Source organism: Hippoglossus stenolepis, chromosome 8 (genome assembly GCF_022539355.2).
Source record: "Hippoglossus stenolepis isolate QCI-W04-F060 chromosome 8, HSTE1.2, whole genome shotgun sequence".
NCBI lineage: Eukaryota > Metazoa > Chordata > Actinopteri > Pleuronectiformes > Pleuronectidae > Hippoglossus > Hippoglossus stenolepis.
The window spans coordinates 9558997-9585205 of NC_061490.1; the positions used below are offsets into that span (position 1 = coordinate 9558997).

Genomic DNA, 26209 nt, shown 5'->3' on the forward strand with positions numbered 1-26209 from the left:
ATAATTACCTCCTCATCATTCTCACCCGTTTTCCCCACCCACACTCAATGTCCAACCTGCAAGAGAATGGGACGCCGGTCGGCAGCGAGACGTATGCAAATTAGACGTATCTACGTAACATGTGATGTCCTTCATTTCATAGAGCCAATAGCTACTTTTGGCAACACTGCCCACAGGTATTATGTGTTCATATCATTCCTCTATCCATATGTACTTGAAAATGATACCCTGAGAGCGGCTTGAGGGAGGTTCTTTAAATTTTGCACAAAGGTTAACCTGGACTCAAGGAAGAACTGTTTAGTTAATCCTCACATTCATCCAATTTTAGGAGCGTGATACATCAGGAAAACCTGGAGGGGTGTTCATTACACCAGCCACAAATCGAACACTCAAACTGAAAGATTAACTGTTTAGAATGTGGTTGTCAAAGTTTTAATAAACAGTTTTTTGGCCATAAACCAAGATTTTTATTATGACATATAATTATGACAAAATACACTTAAATTCACTTTCAAGTTAAGGATATACTTTCATATCTGAATACACATTTCATAATGTAGCTTAGTGTAACCGACGAACTAAGGGGTAATACACATTTTTTTTAGGGTATATAAGCGACCAAGCACCCTGTTTCCTTTAAGTGTTAAGAGTTTAAATCTTGGCTGTTTATTTTTCCTGTAAAAATGAGGGATTGTTGGTATGAAATTCAGTTCAAACAACTCTGAAAAAGATTGGAGGAAATATCAATTCCAAGATATATATATAGCTGCATTGGGGATGTTAAGTGAGAGACTGGGGATCACAACAGTTGTTTTCAATATACTGATATGGTGGAAAATGTCCCAATCACATGGACAGTCTCTTGGTGATGCTGGGGCATGTGGGTACATAGTAATATGTCTTCTGTGTGACGACTCCTGCTCCTCCCTGTCAGTTTGTCCTGTGTGTCGTGTGTATGTTGGTTTCCTGAGGGGAGGACGTCTACGCACCTGTTCCGCAAAATGGATGTGCACAAATTCTTAATGAGGAGAATACAAAATAATCATATCAAATGCTTTTTCAGCATATAGTGGCAATTTTGTGTTTCGCTATACTGATTAGTTTGAATACATGATACTTGATGAGATGCTTAAATGAAGCCTGTTTGATGAGGGTGTATTATAGAAAGGATGACTGAATCTAATCTCATTACTAGAGCCTTACTGATGATTCTAATATCTGTGCTAATGAGACATAATGTGTGATAGCATAAAAAGGGTTGGGTATGTATTGTGTTTAAGGAGAAGTGATAGAAGTGGTAATTCGGTGGTAATTCCAATGACTGATAATGATAGTTATGTTTACAAAATTCTGCTTGGAAACCATAGACTGCAGATGCTTCATCATTCGGCATTTTAAAATAGTTGAATATGTATATGTATAAGTTTATGTTTATTCTGCAGGATCCACTGTCTGAATTATTAGTATAAGTTGTGTTTTGTCGATTGATATTGTGATGTTATTTTTGTGGTCATGCACGCAATCACTATTACCATCGATGATAATTTTACTATCATTGTTCATCTTTATTTTCAGAAATGCCAATGGAAACACATTGGGAGCTGGTGAGAACTATATGACATCCACATGTCATCTTATCGATTGATCCTGGTAATGAATCTACCACCCTCCACAGGCTGGTGTTCGGGTTTTGTTAACAGCTACACAACAGAGACTGAGGTATGGTTTCTCTCTTGTTTGAACTGAAGTGGAAGTTGAATAGAGGATCACCACAGTTGGGCTAAAGTTTTAAGTTCTTAACGTTGATTAAATTTGTTTGTATTTCAAATTTGTGTTGGGGTTGTTGGGAGTTAATTTCCCCTGTATGGCAACTGCTTTTAAGAACAATATAAGGATTGTGTGAGTAATTTCTTCCAATAGCAAAGTTCAAACTGTTCTAACTACAAGGCTTGACTAAAAATATCACTTAACATTTTCTTTGTGAGTAATTTCTTCCAATAGCAAAGTTCAAACTGTTCTAACTACAAGGCTTGACTAAAAATATAACTTAACATTTTCTTTGTTTTCATCTTCACTCAAACTTCCTGTCAAAAATTGAGAGCACACCACGTCACCTTGTCAGAGACACGAGTCCTTAAGACATTCCTCTGTTGCCCCTCATTAGAACTATAGATAGACAAGTGACAAATCACTTAGGGACTAAGACTAATTCAAGTGCGGAACTTCCTCTAGTCATTTAGGGTCAGGGTCTATAATAATCGCACCCCTACGTAGTGGGGCTTTTCCCCTAACACCATAAAACCGATTATTTTCCAAAATGCTTCCTCCTGTAATCAATAGTTGCTGACTCAGTATGGAGTCCTGCGCCGAACCAGACTGTAAGTGTGATGTGTTTCCTCGATGCATATTAAAACTGGGCAATTAAATGCCACAGCAGGATAAGGACGGTATAACTTAATGGCTCCTTTTTACTGCAGATGTTCGGTCCTTGCCTCAGCCCCCAGTGAGCAGTGTCTTTATATTCATCAACAGGGGACAAGGTAAAATATTGTTTTCACAGATTTTTCTTTTAAAGTTAACAAGGGCAATGCGTGACATATTTTGTGTTAACAAGGGAGATGCTGTCCCCCCCACTCGCGTTGCCCCTCATCTGTTGAAAGCCACCAGTGTATGAAGCAGAAACCGTCGCAGTGAGGAATGAAGGCCACTGAGTTAAGCTTGTTGAGTTTAATGGGGCAGGAAGGATAGAGTAGAATAATGGCCGAGGGTGAGCCGAGCTACAGGCCTGTCAGGTACGACAGGGAGGGGAGAGGAAGGTTGTATCCTGTATATATACTATCATTTTTTAAGCACTTACTCTTAATAATATTTTACATTCAGTACTATATTTTGATTATTTTAGCTCTGTACTGGAATACATTTACTATATATAGGAAACAGGTCCATGCATAAAGTATAAGTCATCTGCGTTTGTTCACGGTGTACACTTGAAAATATCACTTTTCGGGTATTGCCCAATTTCATTGTCTTTTGTGTCCAGATGCAGGTGAATGTTGGTGCATGTGATCTTATTGTCCCATAGCTGATGTTGTTTGGACGCTGTTAAGATTTGCCTGCGCTGTCGTCGCTCGAAACTTTTACTTTGACGGCGAGCCGTCTCGGTTTCCATTTGTTGATTTGATGGTTCAGTTTTCATTTTACAAGTTGAATAAAGGAACAAGTTGACTGGGTGCTGCGCTGAATTGAAATGTGTCTTCATTCTACAGTAGCGTAGGTAAACATACACAGTGTTTAGACAACATCGGCTACTGAACAAAAAAGATCATGCCCAGCAACATTTATTTACATGGGTACAAGGAAATTACAGTGACATGTGCAGATGAATTCTACTTTATGCATTGACTTAAACAACAAACACTATTAGTTACAGCAAAAAAAAACAAGAAAGATGAAATTGTGAGATGTTTTGTACAACATTTCGCAAAAAATAAGGAAATGACGTGTGTGTGCTGATTGTCATTGTTGGTAGTTGCCCTTATCATTAAATCGGAGTCCTAGAAAAGGTCAAATGATAATACCCTGCTATACTTGTTGATATTATGGCCTGATTTGTTTTCCCAGCCAGATGATACTATGAGCAGACTTGAGAAAACACACACCAAGTGAAGACATTTGGCTCTGACGATATGGTAATGCCAGCTACATGTTGTCTTTAGACACCAGTGGTTTATGTGTGTGCGATGGTGATATGGGGCAGATGTTGCAGTTGTTAATGGTCGATTTTATGTCACATGCAGTTTGTTGTAGAGGTTGAGCTGCAATTCTACTGATTGATTGTAATGCAGACGTGTCTGTGAGGGCACACAGATCACAATGAAAGGGTTGATTTTGTTTATTAAAGTAGAGACTGCTGTCATCCTCTACTCACCTCTCTTCTCTTCTCCTCTCTCCTCTCTCCTCTCTCCTCCCTCTCCTTCCCTCTCCTTCCCTCTCCTTCCCTTCCCTCTCCTCTCATCTCCTCTCATCTCCTCTCTCTCCTTTCCTCTCCTCTCCTTCCTCCTCTGCCAGATGGCTGCTCCTTAATCAAACTCTCGTACCTCAGAGAGGTAAACACATTACGCTGCCCTGATTACACTGACTTGGCGAAGCGTACCGGTTGAATGTGTGTGTGCGCGTGTAGTCTTTGCATGTGTGTGACAGCAAGTGCATATGTATTGGGAAAAGGTAAATGGGGGGCGAGGGGGTCTTTTTCAAAGTCGCTGCAGTGGGTTATGCTCCTGGGTTCCCTCACAGTCTTATTAAGAGCTGCTCCATCTAGAACGGAAACACACACACACGTACAGGCACACAACATGAGTGCAGGAATGATTGCTCAGCATATACATAGAGAATCACTCATTCTCTTAATCTGTCATTCTCAGAGTAAACAATCAGCCCACTGTAGCTATGGAAACACTTACTGCTGGAGGCTTCTCATATGGCTGCTCTTGTCCGTTCGACATCGTGGTATAGTATAGTTATGTCTTCCAACAATTGAAGCAGGCAGACTGCTGTCATACATTCCTGTAAAACCCATAAAGGCTGCTGTCATAGAATCCAGCAGATTTGTAAACCCCTGGGCTTCATGTCACACCGTAATGTATGTCTAGCTGTGAAAACACTGACTTCGAGGCGAGCCATGTAACTTGCTTTGGCAGGGGGAACAAAGCAGAGCGCGGCTGCTCCGCTAATAGTCTGGCAAACCAACAGTGTTAGAGGCAAACAGGATGGTTTTCACAGAACTCGGCTGACCGGGTTCCCGAGCGACTGCGGTGTGGCTCTGCACTCCCTGGGCTCTGGAAATTCTGAGGAGAGAAAGTGGGAATGTTACATGCTGTTGAGTTATAATAACAGTCAGTTACCGAGAAAACTTCAGCTGATTTTGTTTTATTAACCACAGTTTTTTAGGGCAGGGCATATATTCCAAAGAAAGAGGGCAGGGATTCAGGTGCTGAGGGATTTTGGCATAAAGGCGCACTACTGAAGAAAGTGTCGGCCAGTTTCTTCATGTTTTGTTAGATGAAATGAGTTCCACAGTAGTGTGTAACTTTACTCGAGTCACCAGCATTGCAAAACTTGGATTAAACTTTTATTATTTTATTTACTAGGGTTGAATTAACAGAAACTGAGAATTTGGTGCTACCCTGCGGCTTGTTTCTTTTTGTGGCTGCAAATAACAGATCATAACAGTTATAGTCAATCAATGCCTAATTCAAGAAAACTAATTTTAGATGTACCAGCATTCCAGAACCCAACGAAATGCAACTTACTATAATTTCACTGAAACATTTCCATGATTGAGAAGCTGGAATGAAAACAGTTTTGCCATTTTGAGAAAAAATGCTTACTTCATAATCAAAATGATCACTGATTAATTTAATGTAAGTGTCAATTGTTGCTTCAGCTTCAGATGTAGATTAAGCTGTGTACGATCCAACACAACCACGCCTACATATCCTCACAGTTACAGTCTATGGAGTCCAGTTTTCTTGGTGGGGTACATTATTGAGGTAAAGGGCGGAAAAATGTAGGCGGTGTATTCATGTAGGTGGTGTAGCCATACAATGTTTGCATCTACGCAAGTAAAGTTTTCCATAACCAGACAATTTACTGCCCAATTTCAGAGAAATATTGTAATAATACACACATGATTAAAATAACATTGCGTTGATGTAGCCATTGTTTTTGAGGACGTGTGGCGTTCTTCTTCTACATTTAGGCAACGACAGTAACATTAGGAAAACTGTGTTGTTGGGGTGTATGTGCCAAACCATAATGGAGGGTAGTTACTGAATTTCATATCTCAAATTAAGCTCAGATATGGAGTAAAATCATTTTAATAGAGCACCGCAATGATGTTTAGTCCGTGATGCTCCACATAATTAACAGTGATGATACCGGCCTTTGATGAAGCCTGATGAGATGTAGTGAAATCCTTCATGCATTATAATTTTTTGTGGTGTGCAACAGCGTAGGCGTTCAGAGAATTAACACCATGAATATGGATGCTGGGTTAGCATCATGAGAGTAAATGTGCTTACTCTATTGATTAAATCTCCCATCAGTCACCTGGCAGCGCGGTTCCCCCCTCCTCTCTCTCTCTCTCTCTCTCTCTCTCTCTCTCTCTCTCTCTCTCTCTCTCTCTCTCTCGCCCACATCTCTCTACTCATCTCTGTCAAGGCGGGCTCAGTGGAGTGGTTAAATTGTCCATAGCGCGTAAACGCTCGTTTATAAAAGCTGACAGACGTGGCGGTCGTTTGCTGAAATTAATTACCCCTCGGAGCCACAGCAAGCGTCGGCCCTAGTCAGTCAGTCACGGTCCCCCACCTCCCAGGCCCAGTACCTGCAGGAGTGAAAGAGGGAGCAAGGAGGAGAGAGACCGGGGGAATGACATGAGGTTTGCAACGACGAGGGATGAAATTGAAATTGAGGAGACTGAAAAATAAATAGTTGATTCATGTACTTTTTTGTAAGAACAAAAAAGGAATAAACCTCCAGAAAAGGACACAATTCTAAGTAATGAATAAAAGACAAAAACAAGGTCGGCATCTGGGTTATTAATCCACATTTTAAATCTAATATCTCTCCTTTCTCTTATTGTGCTGGAGCAGAAGATCCATGGAGAGTTTTGTGCTGACGCAGCCCGAGATGATAATGTGATACACACCATAGTGATATCAAACCAATCAGAGTGTATTCATCTCCAACTAGGGTAACTTAATGAACTTCAGCACTATCTGATGCAACACTTCTCTAACATTAATAAAAGCTTCATCTCCTGTCCGATTTGCATAATTGTTCAAATGAATCCACTGATGGGTTCTTTTTAATAAAATGATGAGTTGTGTTAAAGTGTGATGTGGCTTGCTGTTGAGAGGAGAGGAAAAGGAGGAGGGGAAAGGAGGGGAGGGGCGGGGGAGCGGAAAAGGAGGATGGGAGGAGCGGGATTTGCAAGGGGCCTAAGGTGATTTGTCACCATTTTGATTCAGTCATGTAATGAAGCGTACAGTGTTGTACAAGGGGTTATTGGTTTGAAGTGATTTTTCATATGGGTTATGTGGCTACAGAGATAGTTTAGAGTGTGTTCCTCGCAGTGTGTAGCTTGATCTCTCCCTCGTCACGTCTGCCTGTGTCACTGATTGAGACTTCGTGTTCACCTTCTCTTTGTTTTAGTCCATTACCAACTCTGAGAGGCACATTTCAAATTCTTTAGTACTGCTACTCCCTATTTTCCAGAGGTTTCAACCAGCCATTGTTGCAGTGAGATTACCTCTTAATACCATTCCACAGAGCAAGAGTGACAAGATGTCGATGCTGCATCGAATGACGCACTTCAAACCTCTCTGTAAGGGTTCGTTACTGGAATCCTTCCCCCCCACACGGCCGGTACCTACTGGAGCGAATCACAACACAGATTTCTGAGCCTCATTTTGTTGCCTGAGCTTTGTACTGACATAGTTTCCTTCCTTGAAGAGGCAACATAAACATCACTGCACCTGCCTACATTACATTTAAGTCTGGTGGCAACACAATCAACACAGCGCATGGCAGCACGTAACGTGAAAGCTAGACATTGAAAGTGTTGCTTGATTTCACGTGAAAGGATTCTGACACTTGGACTCGTAGTAGTTTGAAAATAATTCCAAATAAGAGAGGAACACGGCAAACTTGATGAGGCACGTTGCGATATACAGGAGTGACCCCATGTCAAGCACATCAGCCAGCAGTGTGGGTGTCCCTGGCCCGGCGGTAGGGAGACAATTAATTTGGAGCTATTTGGAATACTTTGATATATCACTGAAACTGTTATTTAGTGTTAAATTATTGTAGTTGGGTTTGTTTTTCTATAATGTGATTTGGCACTTATTTATATTTGTAAATTTAGGTTAAGTATACATTAAACCTTTTAACAGTTTATAGTTTATATTTCAACATCCAATTTGCCCTTGCAATACCAAAGCGATTTTTATTGTTTAGAAAAAAATCATCAGTTCTGGCACTGTTAAGTCACCGGTACCGTTTTAAAATTATTAATTTAGCAGCGGTAGCAACGCTGGTTGCAAGCTAATCTGGTAGCATTTTTACTGGAACTATTTGCTATGAAGCTGTTATTAGCTAAGATAGTGTTATTTCTTGACCTGAATATTAAAAAATTAGATTTACTGTCGGTTGCATAGAGCGGCGCCCTCCTCATTATCTGATATTTCTCAAGACAGACACTGTGAACCGAGCTGGTGGAAGCTCTCCACCAGGGGAAATTCAGTACTAATAGAACTTAAATATAGAAATTGGAAAATAACTCTTACTGAAATTAGTTTTCAAAATCTGATTACGTGGCGGTACAGGAAAGATGTCATGGGAAATGATTTTCCAGTTCCAAGTTGTGGACAAAATCCTGAGAATATAATGGCAGCATGATGTTTTTTTTACAGTAGCGTAGATGAGATAGCAGAGTAACATTATACATGTCCTAATCTTGCGTATACACGAAGAGAAGATGAATACGGAAATGGAATGGTGGCAGCAAGTGTGGGTGCAGCAATAGGTCTCAGGGATGAGATATAGACAACCAAAAGCCAGTATTTATACGGTGTCAACATGATCCAATTCAGAAATATTACAACAATTGTTTGTGAAGTGCCGCAGCTGACATCTGTTGTAGCAATATGCTTCACACACAACATTCACAAAGATAAACCTTGATAAACTAATGTTTTTCCGCTTCATCATTGAGAGTTTTTCTCCTCTGAAACCTTGGGATGGTAAGTCTGGAAAAGCAAGAGCAGGCTACACTTTGAATATGTGCAACATCCCCTTCTATTGGCCAGTCAAAGCTATGCCCCCACAACACATGAACGTGCATTGCGCTAGAAGACGACTTTTCCGTGACTTATTTGCTAACTTTTGGTTATTGTCTCTCCTTCAGTGGTGTATGCCTCCCTGGCTTAACCCTCTGGTCATGCGCAGCGAGAGCATGGGCGTTTGATGCTTGTCGCCCTCACTTTGCAGATTATGTTGGTCCTTTGCGAGTGACAAGGAGGAATTAACCCAATACTATTGGCCTTCTATGAAAATGTGTTTTTCCCTCACGTGTGCTTTTTGGAAGTAAAGTAGGGCTCAATGCTTGGCCATATGGACAAGAGGAGCCAGGCATTGAAACACCAACCTTAGCATTACCTGACGCTTCTACCTGAGCTGCAGCTTCCCAGATTCAGGAACACACTTGATTTACCCGCTCTATCATGAAAACCATCTTGGCTGTAATGTAGATTTTAACCCACTCAATGGTAAATTGTCTAAGATAGTGTCCCTTTTTCCTTAATGTGTTTAAAACCACAATTCTTCTTATTCGATTCCCTGGATGAAAGAAACATAAAACAGTTTATTCTACATTCTCTGCAGTCTCCGTTCCCGCATGCTGTGTGTGGCAATTGGATGTAATAGTCCATTTACCACTGTAAATCTTCTGTGTGCAAATTCCACAGTGTGTGTTTGTGTATGTGTGTATGTGCATGTGCGACGATATCCTGGCTAGTGTTTTCCTTGAGAACCGACCAGAGCAGCTCCTGTAGAATAGGCCTATCAACATTATGACCTCTTTTGTTTTCCCAGCTGTATCTGAGCTAAGACGTGAGGCTTTAACTTTTTTTTTCTCTGGCTCGGTGTTTGTTATACATCTGGTGGTCAGCGATGAGAGAAACACATGAGAGTCACAGCATGGCCTTTCCTTCTCCATTTGAAAACTGCTTTGATGGCCGGGGACTGTAAGAACCCACAGTGTCAATGGCAACACTTTGATATTTCGCTCCAGCTGTCAGTTTTTGTCTGGTATTTTGTCAAGCACGGGACATGGGAAACAGCGTCTCCGCCAAGAAATACGTCCTTTTTTTTGCAAAGACATGCAGATGCAGCAGAAAGACTCTAAGGAGTCCTTAGAAAGAAGTAGACAATTCAATTTGTGCTTAAGATGCAGTAGGCGTCTGTGTGATATGAAATTAATACAATTAGCAAGTGTGTATTTACTACCACCATTATGACTGTATTGTCCCTAATTATGCAGCTTTATTGTGGCGGCAGAATATAGAGGGAGAGATGTAAAGATTGTACTCTCATAATAGGACTGTACCTTGCAGTTGGAGGAATCAATTCTCTCTCTTTGTTTCCCCAAACCGCGGCGTCAGCAGAATCTTAATTTTTCATGAAAACTTTGGCTGGTGCGCTGCTCATATATAGCAGACACACACACACACACACACACACACACACACACACACACACACACACACACACACACACACACACACACACACACACACACACACACACACACACACACACACACACACAGCGACCTAATCTCCCTGTATCCCTCTGTCGTTCGGCATTCCACGCGTTCGTGCTGTTGAATGAATGTATAACCATCTTCCATCAAACTGCTAAGCTTTGTGCGCATACAACCCTTCTGACTGATGCAGGAACGCTCACTCCTGAACCACAAGTGCAAATTAATCAATACAGCCTGTTTTATTTTTTTTTCGTGCAGCGGCCCGACACCATGCTTAAGTGTTTCATTGTGAAGTTCAGGCTTCAAATTACTGCAGGATGAGCTCATGCAGTGACTCCTCTGACAAGTGTGGATCATGACTAACATGTAATTCACAAAGCAGTGCCTTATGGGGAATGTACAGACGATGTACAATTATATCTACATCTATAGGGACTGTTTTTATTATTTAAATATAGTCCTTGGAAACTGACCTTTATGATCTTTACCAAAGTTGTGTATCATGGGGTTGTCATAGAGTAAAGTAGTAAGCTGATTGACCTTTCCACCACCTCTACTTGACAGCGGTTTTCACACCATTTCTGTTTTCGCCATTTAAGATTATCTTTCCTCTATGAAACAGTTACAGGTTTCATGGTATACTGTGGTAAGGCTCCTGATTGGTTAGTTGTACCATTTCAATCTTTAATTACCCTTATTACCATGGTGATTAGGTTGGCGTTGTAACAGCATGAGCTGCTCGTGCTGCGGCCGCAGCGAGCAACTGCTAGAATCCACTGTCGTTTGTTTAACAGACTTTAACGCAACAAGCTGTCAACTGTCTCTCCTCCGCTCTGCTTGTTAGGTTGTTGTTTACACATGGATGTATTGTTCTTACATTTACATTTGATTTACTTATTCATGTTTTCATTTAAATCTGTGTCGTGGGAGGTTTTTATTATAAAAAAAAAAAAAAAAACTTCTTCAGCAAGCTAAAGCCTTCCTTCTTCAATGTTGATGTTGCACAATTTATGCAGTGTTGGTGCTATATTATTATTTATATTTATGATAAATATATTATTTAAATATAAAACTTGTTGGAATTGCTTCAGTTTTTTTATCGGTAGGCTACTTTTTGAACATTTTCAGTACTTGACAAAACCATGATAGCACTAATAAGTGATAATGTTGGTCACTCTATTAGTGATACAGAATTTTAATACAATTTCAGCTCTCAGTCATTTTTAATAACTTTTGCAGCAGTTTGGGTGGAGTTTATTACAGTAAATACATTTCTCAGGTTACATTTTTTCAATTTAAAAATTCTTATATAACATTTTCTCTTAATTGTATTGACTAACTAATGCTAATAGGTTTGTGCTGGTCTTAACATCTTATCAACTGATAGCTTCAACCTGACTGCTACAGATATGTGCCCTGGCTGAGTCACTTCTTGACTTCCACTTACATTAGCAGCTTTGACTCCCCCGTATCAGATATAGGCTGAACAGCCATTTACCTGATGACTAACTTCCTGTCTGCGCTCCTTTGGGTGGTAGAAAATGTCTGCTGCTGCTGCTGCTGCTGCTGCTGCTGCTGCTGTTACTGGTAATTATGATCATAAGACTTTCTATTACAAGGTTCATCAGATGGCTTTTAAAATCCATGTAAAAGCCACTGGAACTGCATCAGCAAAATTCAAGGTTATACTACAGCAAATATACAGCAAACAACAATAGATCAGAGAGCGTATCATCCAGAGTAGAGCAACTTTAATTGCTCCCATGGGAAAATGTGACCAATGCAGTAATTAACAGCAAGAAAAAAAATTAAAATAAAACAGCACACCACCTTATTAGACATAACCAATATTTAGACAAATAGACAATTACATAGGTTGACTAGTAATGCATAAAAATAAAATGATAACTGTGTACAAATCACAGCATGTAATGTCTGCAGTCCTGACCACACACTCGGCTCAGTCCACGGAATAAACAAACTCAATTTGTCACATAGCTAACAAGGCAATGCAGATGAAAATGAAAAAAAGTGATTCTCAGAGAGGAGTCCAGGCTCGGGGACAAGGGGAGAGGTAAGTAAAAAATTCTATTGATTCATTGGAAACCCAATCAAGCCGGTGGCAAACTATGGGGACACATCTGTAGTTTCGCAGTTGTTTTGTAGTGAAATGTAAACACTGTCGTTCTCCATCATCCGTACCACTTATCCTCTTGATGGGAGCTGTAGCCAATCCCAATTCACAGTCATATTCCCACCTACGGTTAGTAGAGTCTTCACGTAACCAAGTATTAAGTACTCTACACAGAGAGGACCCCGGCCGAACTGGGATTCGAACTGGGAACCTTCTTTCTGTTTTTTCGAGGGAGTTGGTGACAGATTCATTTCTGTTCTTGCTTCTTATTTCTTCTACCTCATCCAAATCTGATCAAACATGTTTGATGGTTTTGTTGATGAGTGGTTGAACAAGCAGAATTGTCAAAATCCCCTTTGAGAACTTTGAGACAATGTGTTGTAGGCCCCTGACCTAACTCTACGCTGTTTGCTCTGTTCGTTCTACACAGCCCTCTATATGCTGCACTGAAAGATGTATCATCGTTAAGTATACCTCTGAGCCAAACATATCATTAGTGTGTATTGTATAAGCTGACAGAAGAAGGCTGTAAAAAATGCAGACACACATACACACTCATGGGCACAGTGACAGAAAACCCTCAGACGAGCGCACAATAGCTCAAAGTCGGTGATGTGTTTTTGCATCACGGTCTGCAAAGTAGTTTTAATTGCCCACGAGAAGTGAAGCCCTTATCTTGGAGGAGGTTCTGTTCTGTGTTTGCATTCTGTTCTCGTGCCCCTTTTTCCACTGCAGTGAACTTGCTTTGTCTGCCAACCCTTGTCTCTTCCCCCCCCCCACACACACACAGCTGCAGTCAGAGGGCAGAGCAGTCTTTTCATGCCTGGCTCACTGTGCTTATGTAAGAGCACTACTTAAACCTGGTTACATCACATAACAGGCAGCACTGTGTCAGTGGGTCACTGTGCCACCTAACCGCCACGCTACATACACTTCACATTGGGCCCTTGGGCCCTTCACTGGGCATGTGTGAATGGAGCATCTCGGTGTGCAGTCAAGCGTTTAGGCACAGATTTCAGAGCGTCATTCAGATCTCTATGCATGTGTGTATGTTTGGGATATCATTCTATTGTTGTATTATAGTTCCGATCAAATGGAACATAGAGTGCTCAGTTTAAGGAATCACCAGACTTTTATCATGGAAAACGAGTCAGTGCTGCCCTTACAGAGTGCCAGTAGGGGGGCCTCTCTGTTTCCAAATTCTTCTTCGTGTATCCTCCTTTCACCCTTTACCCCAGCTCTTGCTCTTTACACTCCCTCCCCACCTCCGCCTCACTGCCAGAAAGAACAGCCCATCTCTGTCTCTCTCTCTCACACACACACACATGCACACACACACACATACACGCACACACACACACAGAGTCACCCCAGGGCTTGAACTAGGGCAGGACCAACCACTCCCACTGTTCTATAGTTCCATGAAAAACACAGAGGGCGAGAGAGGCAGACAGAGCGAGGAAAAGAGAGAGGGAGGGCGGAGCGTCGCTGCGCTGAAGCCGAGCCCCTCTATGCCTCAGCACGCACAGTGGAGCAGACGGCAACAGCCACACACACACTCCCCTCTCAGTTACATGCACAGTCACACACATACCACACACACACACTCAGTGACGGCTGCCAGGCACAGTGGGAAGCAAGCCGTCAGGGAGAGAGCTGGAGAAGAAAGAGAGGGATCGCAGAGGGGAGGAGAAGAGAAGAAAAGAGAGTTGGAGGAGGCACCTTGTGGATCAGAAGGGATTTTCCTCTGGATAAGGCTGCTGCTTCTTCCTGAGCAAGAGGACTTTTTGTCGAGGCTTTCTCTCTTTTGCTCATCCTCCACGCCGGGCTCCAGCGATATCTACCTATCTATCCCCAGAGCTTAACAAAAGAGGGAGGGAGTGAGAGAGAGTGAGAAAAAAGGCAGTCACAGCTTCAGCTCCAGACCACCCTCTTTCCTCCTCCTCCTCCTCCTCCTCCTCATCCTCATCCTCTCCTCCATCCATGTGTGAGTTCATCGCTGATTCCACTGTCTTGTGAGAACAGAGCAGAGGACAGCGTGTGTTCTCCAGGATTCAGCCAAGCTCCCGGTGGGATCAGGGTCTCGTCTGGTGTCTGTGTGTGACAGAGAGGAAGAACGAGACAGAGTAAACGGATACACAGGAAGAGAGAGAGAGAGAGAAAGACGAGAGAGAGAAGGAGAGACTGGAAAGCAAATTGAAGGGGCATGTTCAGGGCAGGAGAGAAGAAGTGAGTCTGATTTCTTTTAGATCGGAGAGTGCAAGGAACCGGCAAAGGAATCCCATCCATTCCTTCCTTCCTTCTCCTCCTCATCCTCTTCTTCTTCTTCCCTCTCCTTTTACCCTCTCTCCATCCTGCTATCAAATCTCCCCTATTGTTTCCTGCATCGAGTCTGCTATCCTCTCATCTTGCCTCCAGACCCCTTTTTTTTTCTGCTGCCTCTCCAGATTCCCTGTCTCTTCTTCCGGACCCAGGAGAAGGATAGTTTTGTGAGGTTCCCCTGTGACCTCCCAGACGAGTAGACAGACTAACATCCCGAGTACTATCTCTCCTTCCATCCGTCCCCTCCTCTTTGCATTTTTCACACACCTCAGCAAGAGAGCGTCCTCCCGCTCCATCCTCTGACTCTTGGAAACAGTCGTCTAAAGGATCCAGGCAAGCCCTCTTGGAGTGATCGTATCCCACCTGCACGCTTCTATCTCCAGCCTCGAGGACCTTCATTTAGATTCCAGCTACATGGGAAAACGTTTGGAGCAGCAGCCAATGTACCCCCACTACACCTACTACTACCCCCACTATCTCCAGACCAAGGTAAGATGGTCAGCCAGGTTGACCTATTTTTTACGCCTCAAGCTCAAAGTGTCTGTGTGGTTTAAACTCACAATATTATTTCATCGTTACTGTTTTACTCGTAACTGTTCTCTATATCTGCCCCCTCTTCAATTTTACTTCCCTATCAGTTCCAGAACAGCCATAATTTACACAGTCTGGGTACTATGCTGAAGCAGTTTGAGCAATTGCAGAGATAGATGTTGACATTGCCTCAGAAGACAGCTTGCTAAATGGCCCCATGCCCCCCCCCTCTTCCGTATCCGTCTCTGAGCTGGGGGGGATATTGGTGTCACTCAGCTGGGTTGTTTCCTTTTTCTATCCAGGCTGAGCGCTTGACCCCATCCTTCTATCTCCGACCTCACCAGCTCCAAGTTCAAGTTCAGGGCATGAGGCCCACCCTCCCCTCAGCCCTTGTTTTCTCTCCGACTTTGTCCCTCTCCCGCTCTTCCGCCCACCCCCACACCCCCCGCCCTTTACGCCTTCCATTCACCGGCCTTCCCCAGCCCGTCACAGCATGTTTGTGATTGATGGAACCTGATATACGTCTCTGATTACCAAGAAGCCTGAGCCCAGTTTTTGGTCTTTGTTCTGTCTGTTTCAGTCCAATACTTACTCACACATAGCATGTACCCGCAGATGCTCATATACTGACACACACAAGATTTTTCTCCCGTCTGAGTCCTCTGCCACCAAGAGGAAAATGGATTACAGAGGCCTGATCAATCGCTCCTGCGTTGTATCACCCGGCCTGTCATTCTCTTTGTTTGCCGTGATTCATTTGTTGTTGTTTTTTTGTGTGATAGTAAATGTGAAGGTTTGGCAGGTTTGCTTGAATATTTTGTAAATGTGTGCATGTCAGTTGGCAAAAGAGAGAGATGGAGGGAGAAGCACAGATAAAAGGGTAGGTGTGGGATGCTGCGAGAATAGAGAGATCACGCTATCGGGCGGACTCGGTGTGGGAAGAGCAGGTAAAAGAATGATCGCTCTACTCTAAAATGTTAAACCTTGAGCATAACTCAGACTGCATGATGATTTCCCATAGAGGCCAATTTGAGTTATTTAGTAATACGCACAGAGGAATGGCCCCATCTGGTACAATACAATCAGTTAAAATAAGACAGTGTTAGAAGGATGTAACAGCAATAGAGCACAAACCCAAGTATAAATATCTCTTGTGATTTCGAAACCACTGACTAAAAAAGACAGAATGTCCTAAAAATAACATTTAAAAGACAATCACTATTAAACGTGTTACGATATCCAATTTGTCATGTTGAAAGAAGCTGTTACCGATGCCCCGCAAAGAGAACAAAGAAACGATTATTTGTGGATGTTGGGTCTGCTTTCATTTCCCTGCTAAAAATGGTTCTGTATTGAAGACGTTTTCACTGCTTGTTAACTTTTCATGACACATACCCCGCCACCGCAAGTTGGGGGATAATGTCACTTTACGATGATTGCTGCACATGTGAGACGGGGGGGACAGAGCAGTGGTGAGGGTGAGGCGGCTGCAGAGGTAGAAAGAGATTGTCCTCTTGTGGGAAGGTTGGATCCTCCGCTCCTACAATCCGTGTCAGAGTGCCCTTGGGCAAGACACTGAACCCTAAATTGCCCCTGATGGCTGTTTGTGATGGGAATGCGTCAGTGAAGTATATATATATATATACACATAGAAGTAAAAGCACTGAGTTTGTGTGAATGGCTGATTGTGACTCGTGACTCGTAGTGCAAAAGACTGGATAAGCGCTACATAAATGCAGTTTATTTACTATGAAGTAAAACAGCGAGAGGTCTGGAATTTTATCTGGAGATACTCATCAAAGTAATGGAGCTCGGTCACTGACTAAAGTCTGTTATTGTGCAAAAGTGGAAATATCCAGTTGGCGTAAACACATTTATTACTGAAGCTTTTCAGATTTGGTTTAGAAAATAAAAATTAATATTTCCAATTAGCTGCGTGATTCATTTGCAGATGTCATGTTCAGATTGTTTGTGCAGCTTGTCGACATTACCCACTTATCTGCTGATCTCAGAACTGCACACATCCACATCTGGGGGCTGCCTGATGTTTTTAGGAATGTGCTCCAAGACGAACAAACAGAAGCTGGGAACTGTTTGTTAACGCACATCTGCAATTTGGTCGTAATAAACTGCGTCTGCTGCGATAAGCACGCCTTTTGGTTTGCTAATCTGTGAGAGTAAATGCATGTCTTGCACTTGATAATATAAACTGTGGTGCCTCTAAGTTTCCTTTTCCTAAAAGCAAATTCAAAGACTTATGGTAATTGTCTTGGCAAAAGTTTTTTTTTAAAAGTTTATTAGATTTTCTTCCCTCACAATGATGAATTAAAACGACAGCACAGCAAATTTATCTTCTTGATACATTTTATTCTTTAGACGCAGTATGCTTAAAATTTGTTTGACAGCCAGTGTTGCTGGCAGCATTTTCATTATTTATTTTGTATTAACACTGCAGATTTATACTTAAAATATATTTTTTTCTTTATTTAAAAGGTTCCCCATATTGTAGCAATGAAGAAGCAGAAGTTTGTGTCTGCTTTGACTCTGATGCATGCGCAACTAACAAAATTTATGATTTAAGGGTTTATCACACAATAAATGTTCATGCACATATATGTAAGATTAACATCAGCATTTCATGCACATGTCGAGTTCTTTTATGCTTACAGATGTCCCTGTGTCACACTTCTGTCTCTTGTCCTATGATTTATCTCCATCAGTTAAAGGTCATCTCATTTCTCTCAAGTATCTGCAACAGGCATCTGGCCCAGACCCTCACTTCATTCCTTACACTCCATCTAGCCCTCCCTCCATCTCTCTCTACCTCTGTGCTGTCAAGGTCAAATCAAATTGGATCCTACCTTCCCCAGTGTTCCCTCTCGGCTCTGTGTGTGAGTGTGTGTGTGTGTGTGTGTGTGTGTGTGTGTGTGTGTGTGTGTGTGTGTGTGTGTTTGTGTGTTCCCATATCCATCTATATATTAAAAAAACCTGCATCTGTATGTCAGCTATGTATCTGTTAATGTGTATGAGCCTTTAACTTTGTCCATCAATGCATGTGCGAGCGTGCACTGAATTTATCTGCTCTCTTTTGTGTGTATGAGTGCAGATGAGTATCCTGCTGGTTGAGGTAATGTGAGTGTGTGTGTGTGTGTGTGTGTGTGTGTGGCCTCTGAACACTGACTCTCCTGCATGACCCCTTCTCATTGCAGCTTGCTGTCATTAAAGCTCTCTGGGTCCCAGAAGAAAAGTGTGTGTGTGTATGTGTGTCTTTGTGTGTGCACGTGCTTGTGTATTTGTGAGTGTTCGAGGCCCTCTGTTATACATCTATATGGACATTTACAACAACCTCGTGTTTGATCTACTTGTGCTGATCTCTGACTTCAAATATGACAAAAATATGTGTGTGAGTGCATGTGTAGGTGCACATGCAGTTGTGTGTAAATGTTTGTGGGTGTGAACGTAGGTGTGTAGATGTTTTTCCAGGCAGAATTTGTGGTTGTGTTTATTGTGCAGAGTCGAGTCAGAGTTGAGGCTCTCCTGTGAAAATCAGTTGTGTGCGTGTGTGTGTGTGTGTGTGTGTGTGTGTGTGTGTGTGTGTGTGTGTGTGTGTGTGTGTGTGTGTGTGTGTGTGTGTGTGTGTGTGTGTGTGTGTGTGTGTGCTGCCATCACTGCCGTACATTAGCAGTCTTTAAACAGACACAGTCATGCACACATGCACCAGCTTTACATAAAGGCCGTTATGAAATGACGAGCTTAAACTAACAATACTTAGGCAGATGACACGAGTATATGTGAGGCTATTAAACAGAGCATTGCTCTTGCTGTGCCTCCATAATGGGCCATAGGTACAGTTAATGTGCATTAGCAGGGGTCAGGGGGGGACAGTATGCCCTCTTATGTGAGCTCTTTATCATGGATGTAAAGAGGGTTCGAGGGGATCGGGTGGAGGTTTAATACTAACGCTCATCTGCATTGTTGCGTTCTCTGTGTGATTTGTTAAAATTTAACCAGCAGGTATAGATGCAGGGATAAGCCTCAGCTCAAATCCATCCTCCTCGAGTACAATCAATGTTTACGATTTTCTTAATTGCCCCTCTGAGCTGGTTTCAGCTGGCATATTGTTCATGCCTGTTGTGTTGCTCAGAGGCCATGATTTACTCATCTTCTTACTTTTTGCAGGAAACAAACATCGGTTTAAACTCTAACTGGACCAAATCAAAGTGCAAAACAAAATGATCAAAGCTTGTGACTTTTATCCTGCGATTTTGGGGGCAAATGTTTCATCAAAGGAAATTTCACAGCAATAACAACAAAATCTGCCTTTTTATAAAGTGGAAAAATCACATATTTTAATATTTAGGTTTGACCTTGCATCGAATTACTCCCTTGTACCACACATGAATTGATGTTATTATCTTTTATCTAATAACTCCAGAAATCGTTGTCAGTCTGTGGCTCATTTATCTCAAGAACTGTTCATCTTATTGGCTTCAAACTTATCTTCACTGACCCAAGGAAGTGCAGTAACGTATTTGGTCCGATGTGGACACGTGACATAATCAATAATAATAAACTTTGGATAAACAGACAACCAGTGCTCTGTAGCAGTGGCTCTCGTCAAGTGTTCACAGCACTGGCAACGACAACTGATGAAACAGGTGAACAGCTCTTTGTGCAGCAGCGGTGGTGCAGCTTCAGGGTTCTGTGAACTGAATCCTTCAGCAGGTGCTTACTCATTCATTTACTGCGATCAGTCTCAGAAAGAGCTGCAACCAGCATTACCACAGGCCAAGCAAACAGCCCATTCCAAACAGGAATGCATTGGTTGTTTAGTTTAATTTAGTTTAATAGTTACACGTGTGTGATACCTTTTTACTCCATCTCACACTCTTCTCATCTCAAAAACCTGAACATTTTCTCAATTTTGACTCACATGCACATGATTTTATGCCTCTATACATATATGTAAACTTTCATTCATGTAGGCCTACATGGACCGCCTCTGAATGTAGTACAAGCTATTCAAGTCTTTTTTTTTAAAGATATGTCTTTTAAGCCCCTGATGATGATTGACTGAGGATGTGAATCTTTGATAATAATCATTAAGAGCGAGATGAGAGAGAGGCTGAGGGGGGAAAAAAAGACACATCATCAACCAGCCGATCCGTAGTTTCGCTGCAGATCAGTGTGCTAATATGCTCAGCGGCACACGAGGAGCTTTAATTAGGGTAATGAGAAACAGCATTCAGTTGATATCAAAGTAATGACACATGCGGACACGCCCGGACATCTAAATAGAATATTCCATTTCGTCAAAAATGAGTTTTCACATTCAATTACTCTCTATTTCGCACTAAATCAATGTGGTCAGCGGTTAGCTTTGCTGTGATGAGTAAATATCGTGAAAACAGGGGGTGAGACACACACACATAACATTAATTTACACATACACTCGTCTTTTTTTTCCATCCTCACGTTCGTGTTTCCTTCCAAGCTTCTATTCCTCCTCCTGTCAAACATAAAGTACTTCACCTGAGCACAAACAGTGTCCATAAATAATGCAGCACACATCACACTCACGCGTAACTGAATAGTGTGCGTGTAGCGTGAAATGTAAACAGAGGTTATAGGCGTTATAGCCCAACATGCATTGTCTTCGTGCCCTGTTTCTCCTCGCACATCTGCCTCCCTTTTACAAGCCACAGTGTTCTCGTGTGCTTGTTCTTTAAGACCCCTATTCCTCTGTTTGGGTCTCTGCTCTGCTCTTGATAGCATCGTATGCCAGTCTAGAGAATAGCGAGGTGCCTTATGTTGCCTTCTTCTAATGCCCCATACCCAGCCCTCTCCCTGCTTTTGCTCTGCCTCTTTTCCTGCCTCTCTCCCACTGTGTTCTGGGCTCTTTCTTCCTCTCTCCAACCATCTGTTCAGTTTGCCGGGCATGGGTAGATTTTACTGCTTAAAAGGGACTCTCCTAACCGCCCATATATGTCCATTTATTATTCTCTGTGGGCTGTTCTATTCTCGTCCCAGTACAGTAGCAGACGCTGACCAGTGCCTCACTGCTGTTGCATAGGAGTGAAAAGAGCTTCAGCAGGTCAGCGCATGCACGGAGGGGTGAGAGAGGCTCACCCCTGCCAGTTTTCTAATAGAAAAATATGTGGAGGAGGGAGAGAGAAAGGAGGATAGTTGAAAAAAAAGGGATACGAAGGAGAGTAGTCTGATATATATATATATTTTTAAAAGAGAGCAGATGGCTGCAAAGACGAAGGGAAAAAAAGAGATAGCGATCCAAAGGGAAATAAAGAGTGATGCAGTGAGGAAGACAGAGTTGTTGGCTGGGTCAGGGAATAATGGTGCTGCTGCATTTTTAATAGTTGGCCACTTTGTAGCGACCCTTGTCTAATGGATTCTCTGCCTCTTAAAAGCTCCTGTCAGAGCCCTCTGCCTCAAACAGCTACACCACGGAAATTGCTGAGGGCTCCGATAGTCCCCAACACTTCCTGATCGAATGTCCAATTATCTAATATTTTCTGGCAGCAAACATGATTCCAGTAAGAACGCAGATGTTTTGACAAATCATGTTTGAGGCTATATTTACCTCCATGAGGCCACGAGTGAAACGCTGTGGGCTTGAAAGGTGCCCAAGGCTCACACTGATGTCACAGCTCTGAGATCTAAGGCTCAGTGTGGCAGCTTTTAAAACGTTGTGCTAAGTGCCTGACCAAGACTTTATTGGTGGAATGAAAAGAGAAAGACAAGGAGCACAACCTCTCGCTGTTAGCTATTTGGACTGTGTGTGTGTGTGTGTGTGTGTGTGTGTGTGTGTGTGTGTGTGTGTGTGTGTGTGTGTGTGTGTGTGTGTGTGTGTGTGTGTGTGTGTGTGTGTGTGTGTGTGTGTGTGTGTGTGTGTGTGTAATTCAGCGCAGAGGGCAAGCCCCCTGGCTGTGAGGCTGATCTAGTTTCTGGAGAAAGAAGCTGAATCTGTCAACATTTCTTAATTACCACTATCTATATCTTCTATGGTCTTCAAAGATACAGAAACTACAAAATGTTCAGACAATGTTCCAAGGTTGACAGTTGAATACAGTTTCAGAAATGTTGATATTTAATTACATGTACTTGATATTCAAGCTAAAAGGTCCAAGAGATTGATTTGATCGATTCGGGCATCATATATTTTTTCTGTGTCCTTGTGGCCCAGCAGTGTAATACCACTTTTTCTTTTACACTAAATGACTGGACACACATTGCATTAAAGAATGTGTGATTGTTAAACAATGATTATAACACTTTGTTTCTCATTGTTTCTGTTTCAGAAGTTGCTCCTCATTTGCCTGTAGCAAAGACCTAGTAAAAATAGGTTCTGTATCCCGAGTCGAGACGTCGTTGTACCACCTTTGTTGTGTTTGTGTGCTTTTAAGTCGGAATGTGGAAAAGACATGGACGCTGTAAACAAAAAAATATATATAAGTGATGACATCAGCAACTCGTGAACCAAAATGATCGCCAACTTTTTGCGTTGTTGGTCTAATTTAAGAAGGCGTTCACGTAATATTTCCGGTTGGAAACAGATTTTTAGGATTATTCCGTCACCACATGAACCACACAAAGACAGTTTGGCTTCTCAAAGGATAATTCTGATTATTATTATTATATCTCCTCATCTACCTTTTTGTCCAAATGTAGTATTTTTATTGCATTTTGGAGGTTCACTAGCAATGCAACTGTAATTATAGTCAACCTGTAGTTTACAGTGTTTTACTCTGTACTCACTCATTCAAAATGTCCTCTTTTCTCATTATTGATCTTTACATTTTCTCATCTCTCTGCTAACAAGACAAATCTATGAACAAAGATGTTCATAGGTTTTGAGATGTGTTGTTATTCTAGTCAATGTTCATTTCAGTAATCGGTATCTGCATGTTTCCTGTGTGTGTGTGTGGGGGGGGAGGGTCCTTTTACATCAAACCCAATGACCCATGATATCGTCATGTCAAGCTGTTAACACAGAAAGCGGCCATGGTACATGGTTCGCCCAGTGCACCACAGATGAGCCGATATTGTTCTTTACTCATTACACCTTCAATTCATGCTGTCACATATACTGACAATTTCAATAGCTCCCTCTTTAAATTACACACACATGGATCCAGTATTTGTAATTGAGATGCCTATGTTTTTTCTTGATTAAAATTATTAAAATCATATTTTTAAATTAAGCCCACTCAATAGCATCACATACGTAGTTTATTATAAACAGCTGTTTATTTATGCAGAATAAATGTAATTAGTCCATCGTTTGTTATGCGCTTCTGTTCATTAGTTTTCATTACTTCTTTTTATATTCAGGGTCTTATAAAAGTATAATAAAGAAAATTAAATCTATAAAACTGACATTTTATTTGCTTAACAAGGGAAAAGATTACAACACTTTGTGTTCACAGATCAAATATGTTTATAAAATTAAAGCATATTCATTTACAACACATGACCGTCATTTGCATACTTGGCAATAAAAATAATTCTGATTCTGATTCTGATTCTGATGTTGGGCATTAAATGCATGATGTCATTGTTACTATTGATGTTGGCTTTTTGGTCTGCACGTTTCTCCTTCTTTATTCACTGTGTGAACTCCCTGGTGAGACTGGGACGGGGTGAGGTGTGAGGGTTTTTGTGTGTTGTTGGGCGGATGATCCCTCCATCAGGGACCTCAGAGATAATTGAAAGAATGGCCTAGGGGATTTTCCTCCATGTTGTTCCTTATACTACTTAGCTGTTGCTTCCCCTCTCTCTCTCTCTCCCCTCTCTCTTCTCTTTCTATTACTTTCTCACTCGTGCTCGCCTCCTTGTATTTGTTACTTTATCTATTTTTGTCTCATGGCAGAGCAGGAGAGGCACGTTAAAGTAAAATTCCACCCCTCAATCCCTTTCGTGCAGTTAGATTGAATCGACCCGTGATCTTTCAGTCATTCCACTAATTTCGTCTTTTACCCTCATTTCTTCAGATACTTCAGTTACCTTACATTTCACAGAAGAATTTTTCAACACTCATCCAAAGAAATGGACCTGATGAATGCAGCCATTTGTGGAAAGAGGAGAAAGTGAAAGGGCTGTGATACCCTTAGCAAAGAGAGTCTGACATTTCAGAGGAGAAAATGACTCAGCTGGTTAACTTTTGCTACATTCAATGAAAGAGTTTCTTTCAACTAGCTGTAATCACTTGTGGATTTGGGGACACAAAGCCCTAAAGGTTTTCTTCCACTCTCCTTAGTAAACACAGGTCTGACTTCAAGTCTGTATCTACTGTACATTTCACACATACATTATGGTCTCTTTGGCATTTGTGAGCATTTCTTTGTCCCTATTCAGAATATCTTAACAAAATTACTGTTAATTGAAATAGATATGCTGTACAAATAATTAATATAAAAACTAGAATGGCATGCAGTAGAGTGCATACCTCTGCCTAGGCCTTATAGCTAAGCCAACAAAACAATGCAGATCATGACAGCTCCATTGAAGAATGACAGGTTGAGAAAAAGACCAACCAAATGAATCCAGATTATCTCAGCTACACGTTGGCAGTAGTCACAGGCATATGAAATGCAATTTGGTGAAGATCCATGTCGGCTTCTACTCTCTGGCAAATTGGTAAAAATGTCAAAAAAAAGGCCATGTTATCTCTTAGAAAGTGATGAAAAATTCCTTTATCAGCCCCTTCGTCTGCCAAAATGTAATGGGCTAGTTTTTGGCCCATGTCCCATCCTTCCACCATTTCAAGGAAATCTGTTCCGTAGTTTTTGCGTAATCCTGTTGACAATCAAACAAATAAACAAACAAACGGGTGAAGACATAACCTCCTTGGTGGAGGTGATGACTATATAGGGTCAGAGAGTTTACAGGAGCTGATGCTTTGGCAGAGCTCCACAAACAAAACAAAAACATACCATGTCAAGAACTGGGTTTGGTAAAAAAAGGCTCCGGTAACTTCTCCTTTTCAGGAGCATGTATCTTGCGAAGCCATTTCCACTGCAAACCTTCTGCTCGCCTCGATCGCTTGTTTCTATCACAGTCTCGTATGTATTAATGAAACAAAGTGGACTTTTCCAGCGTAGCGTGCTTCACAAGGTAAAAGAATGCAAACACTGCGAATGCAAAGAATATAATGAAAGCATACATCTTTAATTACATTTGTAATGAACACATCCATCTAAAGTTGTGACAGCTGTCAACGTGTAAAATGTGGCAATGAGCAGTAAGTCAAAACTCACAATATAGTTATCAGCGGCAGTATAGTCCTGTTAGACTTTTATGTCAACTATAAATCCAGCTGCAGCTCATAGGGTAAGAGTTGTGCTGCACCTGTCGAGATAACACAGAGCTCATCATTGCATCCCTGTTTTTCGCACATATTTACTTTGCTTTCACTTATGGTAAACCTTAAAGCGCCCATCAAAGTTAAAGCCCACAAAATGAGATCCTAGTATTTGCAGGGATCTCGCACCAAAGTCTTTTCTGGGCCAAATAACTGCAGGATGTCAGGACTTAAAGCATGTGTGTGTTTGTGTGTTTTTTTAAAGCACCTTTATTTGTGTGTGCTAGAGCCAAACACACAGTGCGGACAAAGTGCAAAGATCTGTAATGCAAAGATTAAATGTGCAAAAAATTTAAAACAAAAGGTTCCACACATGAGCACCAAATGCAGAAACCTTAAAGGAATAGTTCACCGGAAAGTGAATATTTACTCATACCTAATATCTAGTGAATTTTAAATTTTTTGGTGATCTATCCCTTTAAACCACTCAAACTACTTCATGGGCTAAATGGCTCCATGTGTAGGAATCTCCTTCAGTGCCAGTGCAGACAGTGATTATTTCAGCTCAGCTCTAAAGCAG

The 26209-nt window shown here is 41.7% G+C and overlaps 1 protein-coding gene across 1 annotated transcript in view; it reads left to right on the top strand.

Moving 5' to 3' along the window:
- Positions 1 to 13972: 13972 nt before the first annotated feature.
- LOC118113820 (RNA-binding motif, single-stranded-interacting protein 3) overlaps positions 13973 to 26209 on the top strand; it is a 124744-nt gene continuing 112507 nt past the window's right edge. The window contains exon 1 of the mRNA XM_047340953.1: positions 13973 to 15269. Within this exon, the coding sequence (XP_047196909.1) occupies positions 15195 to 15269 (75 nt within the window). The 5' untranslated portion in view covers positions 13973 to 15194. The remainder of the gene's footprint in view (positions 15270 to 26209) is intronic.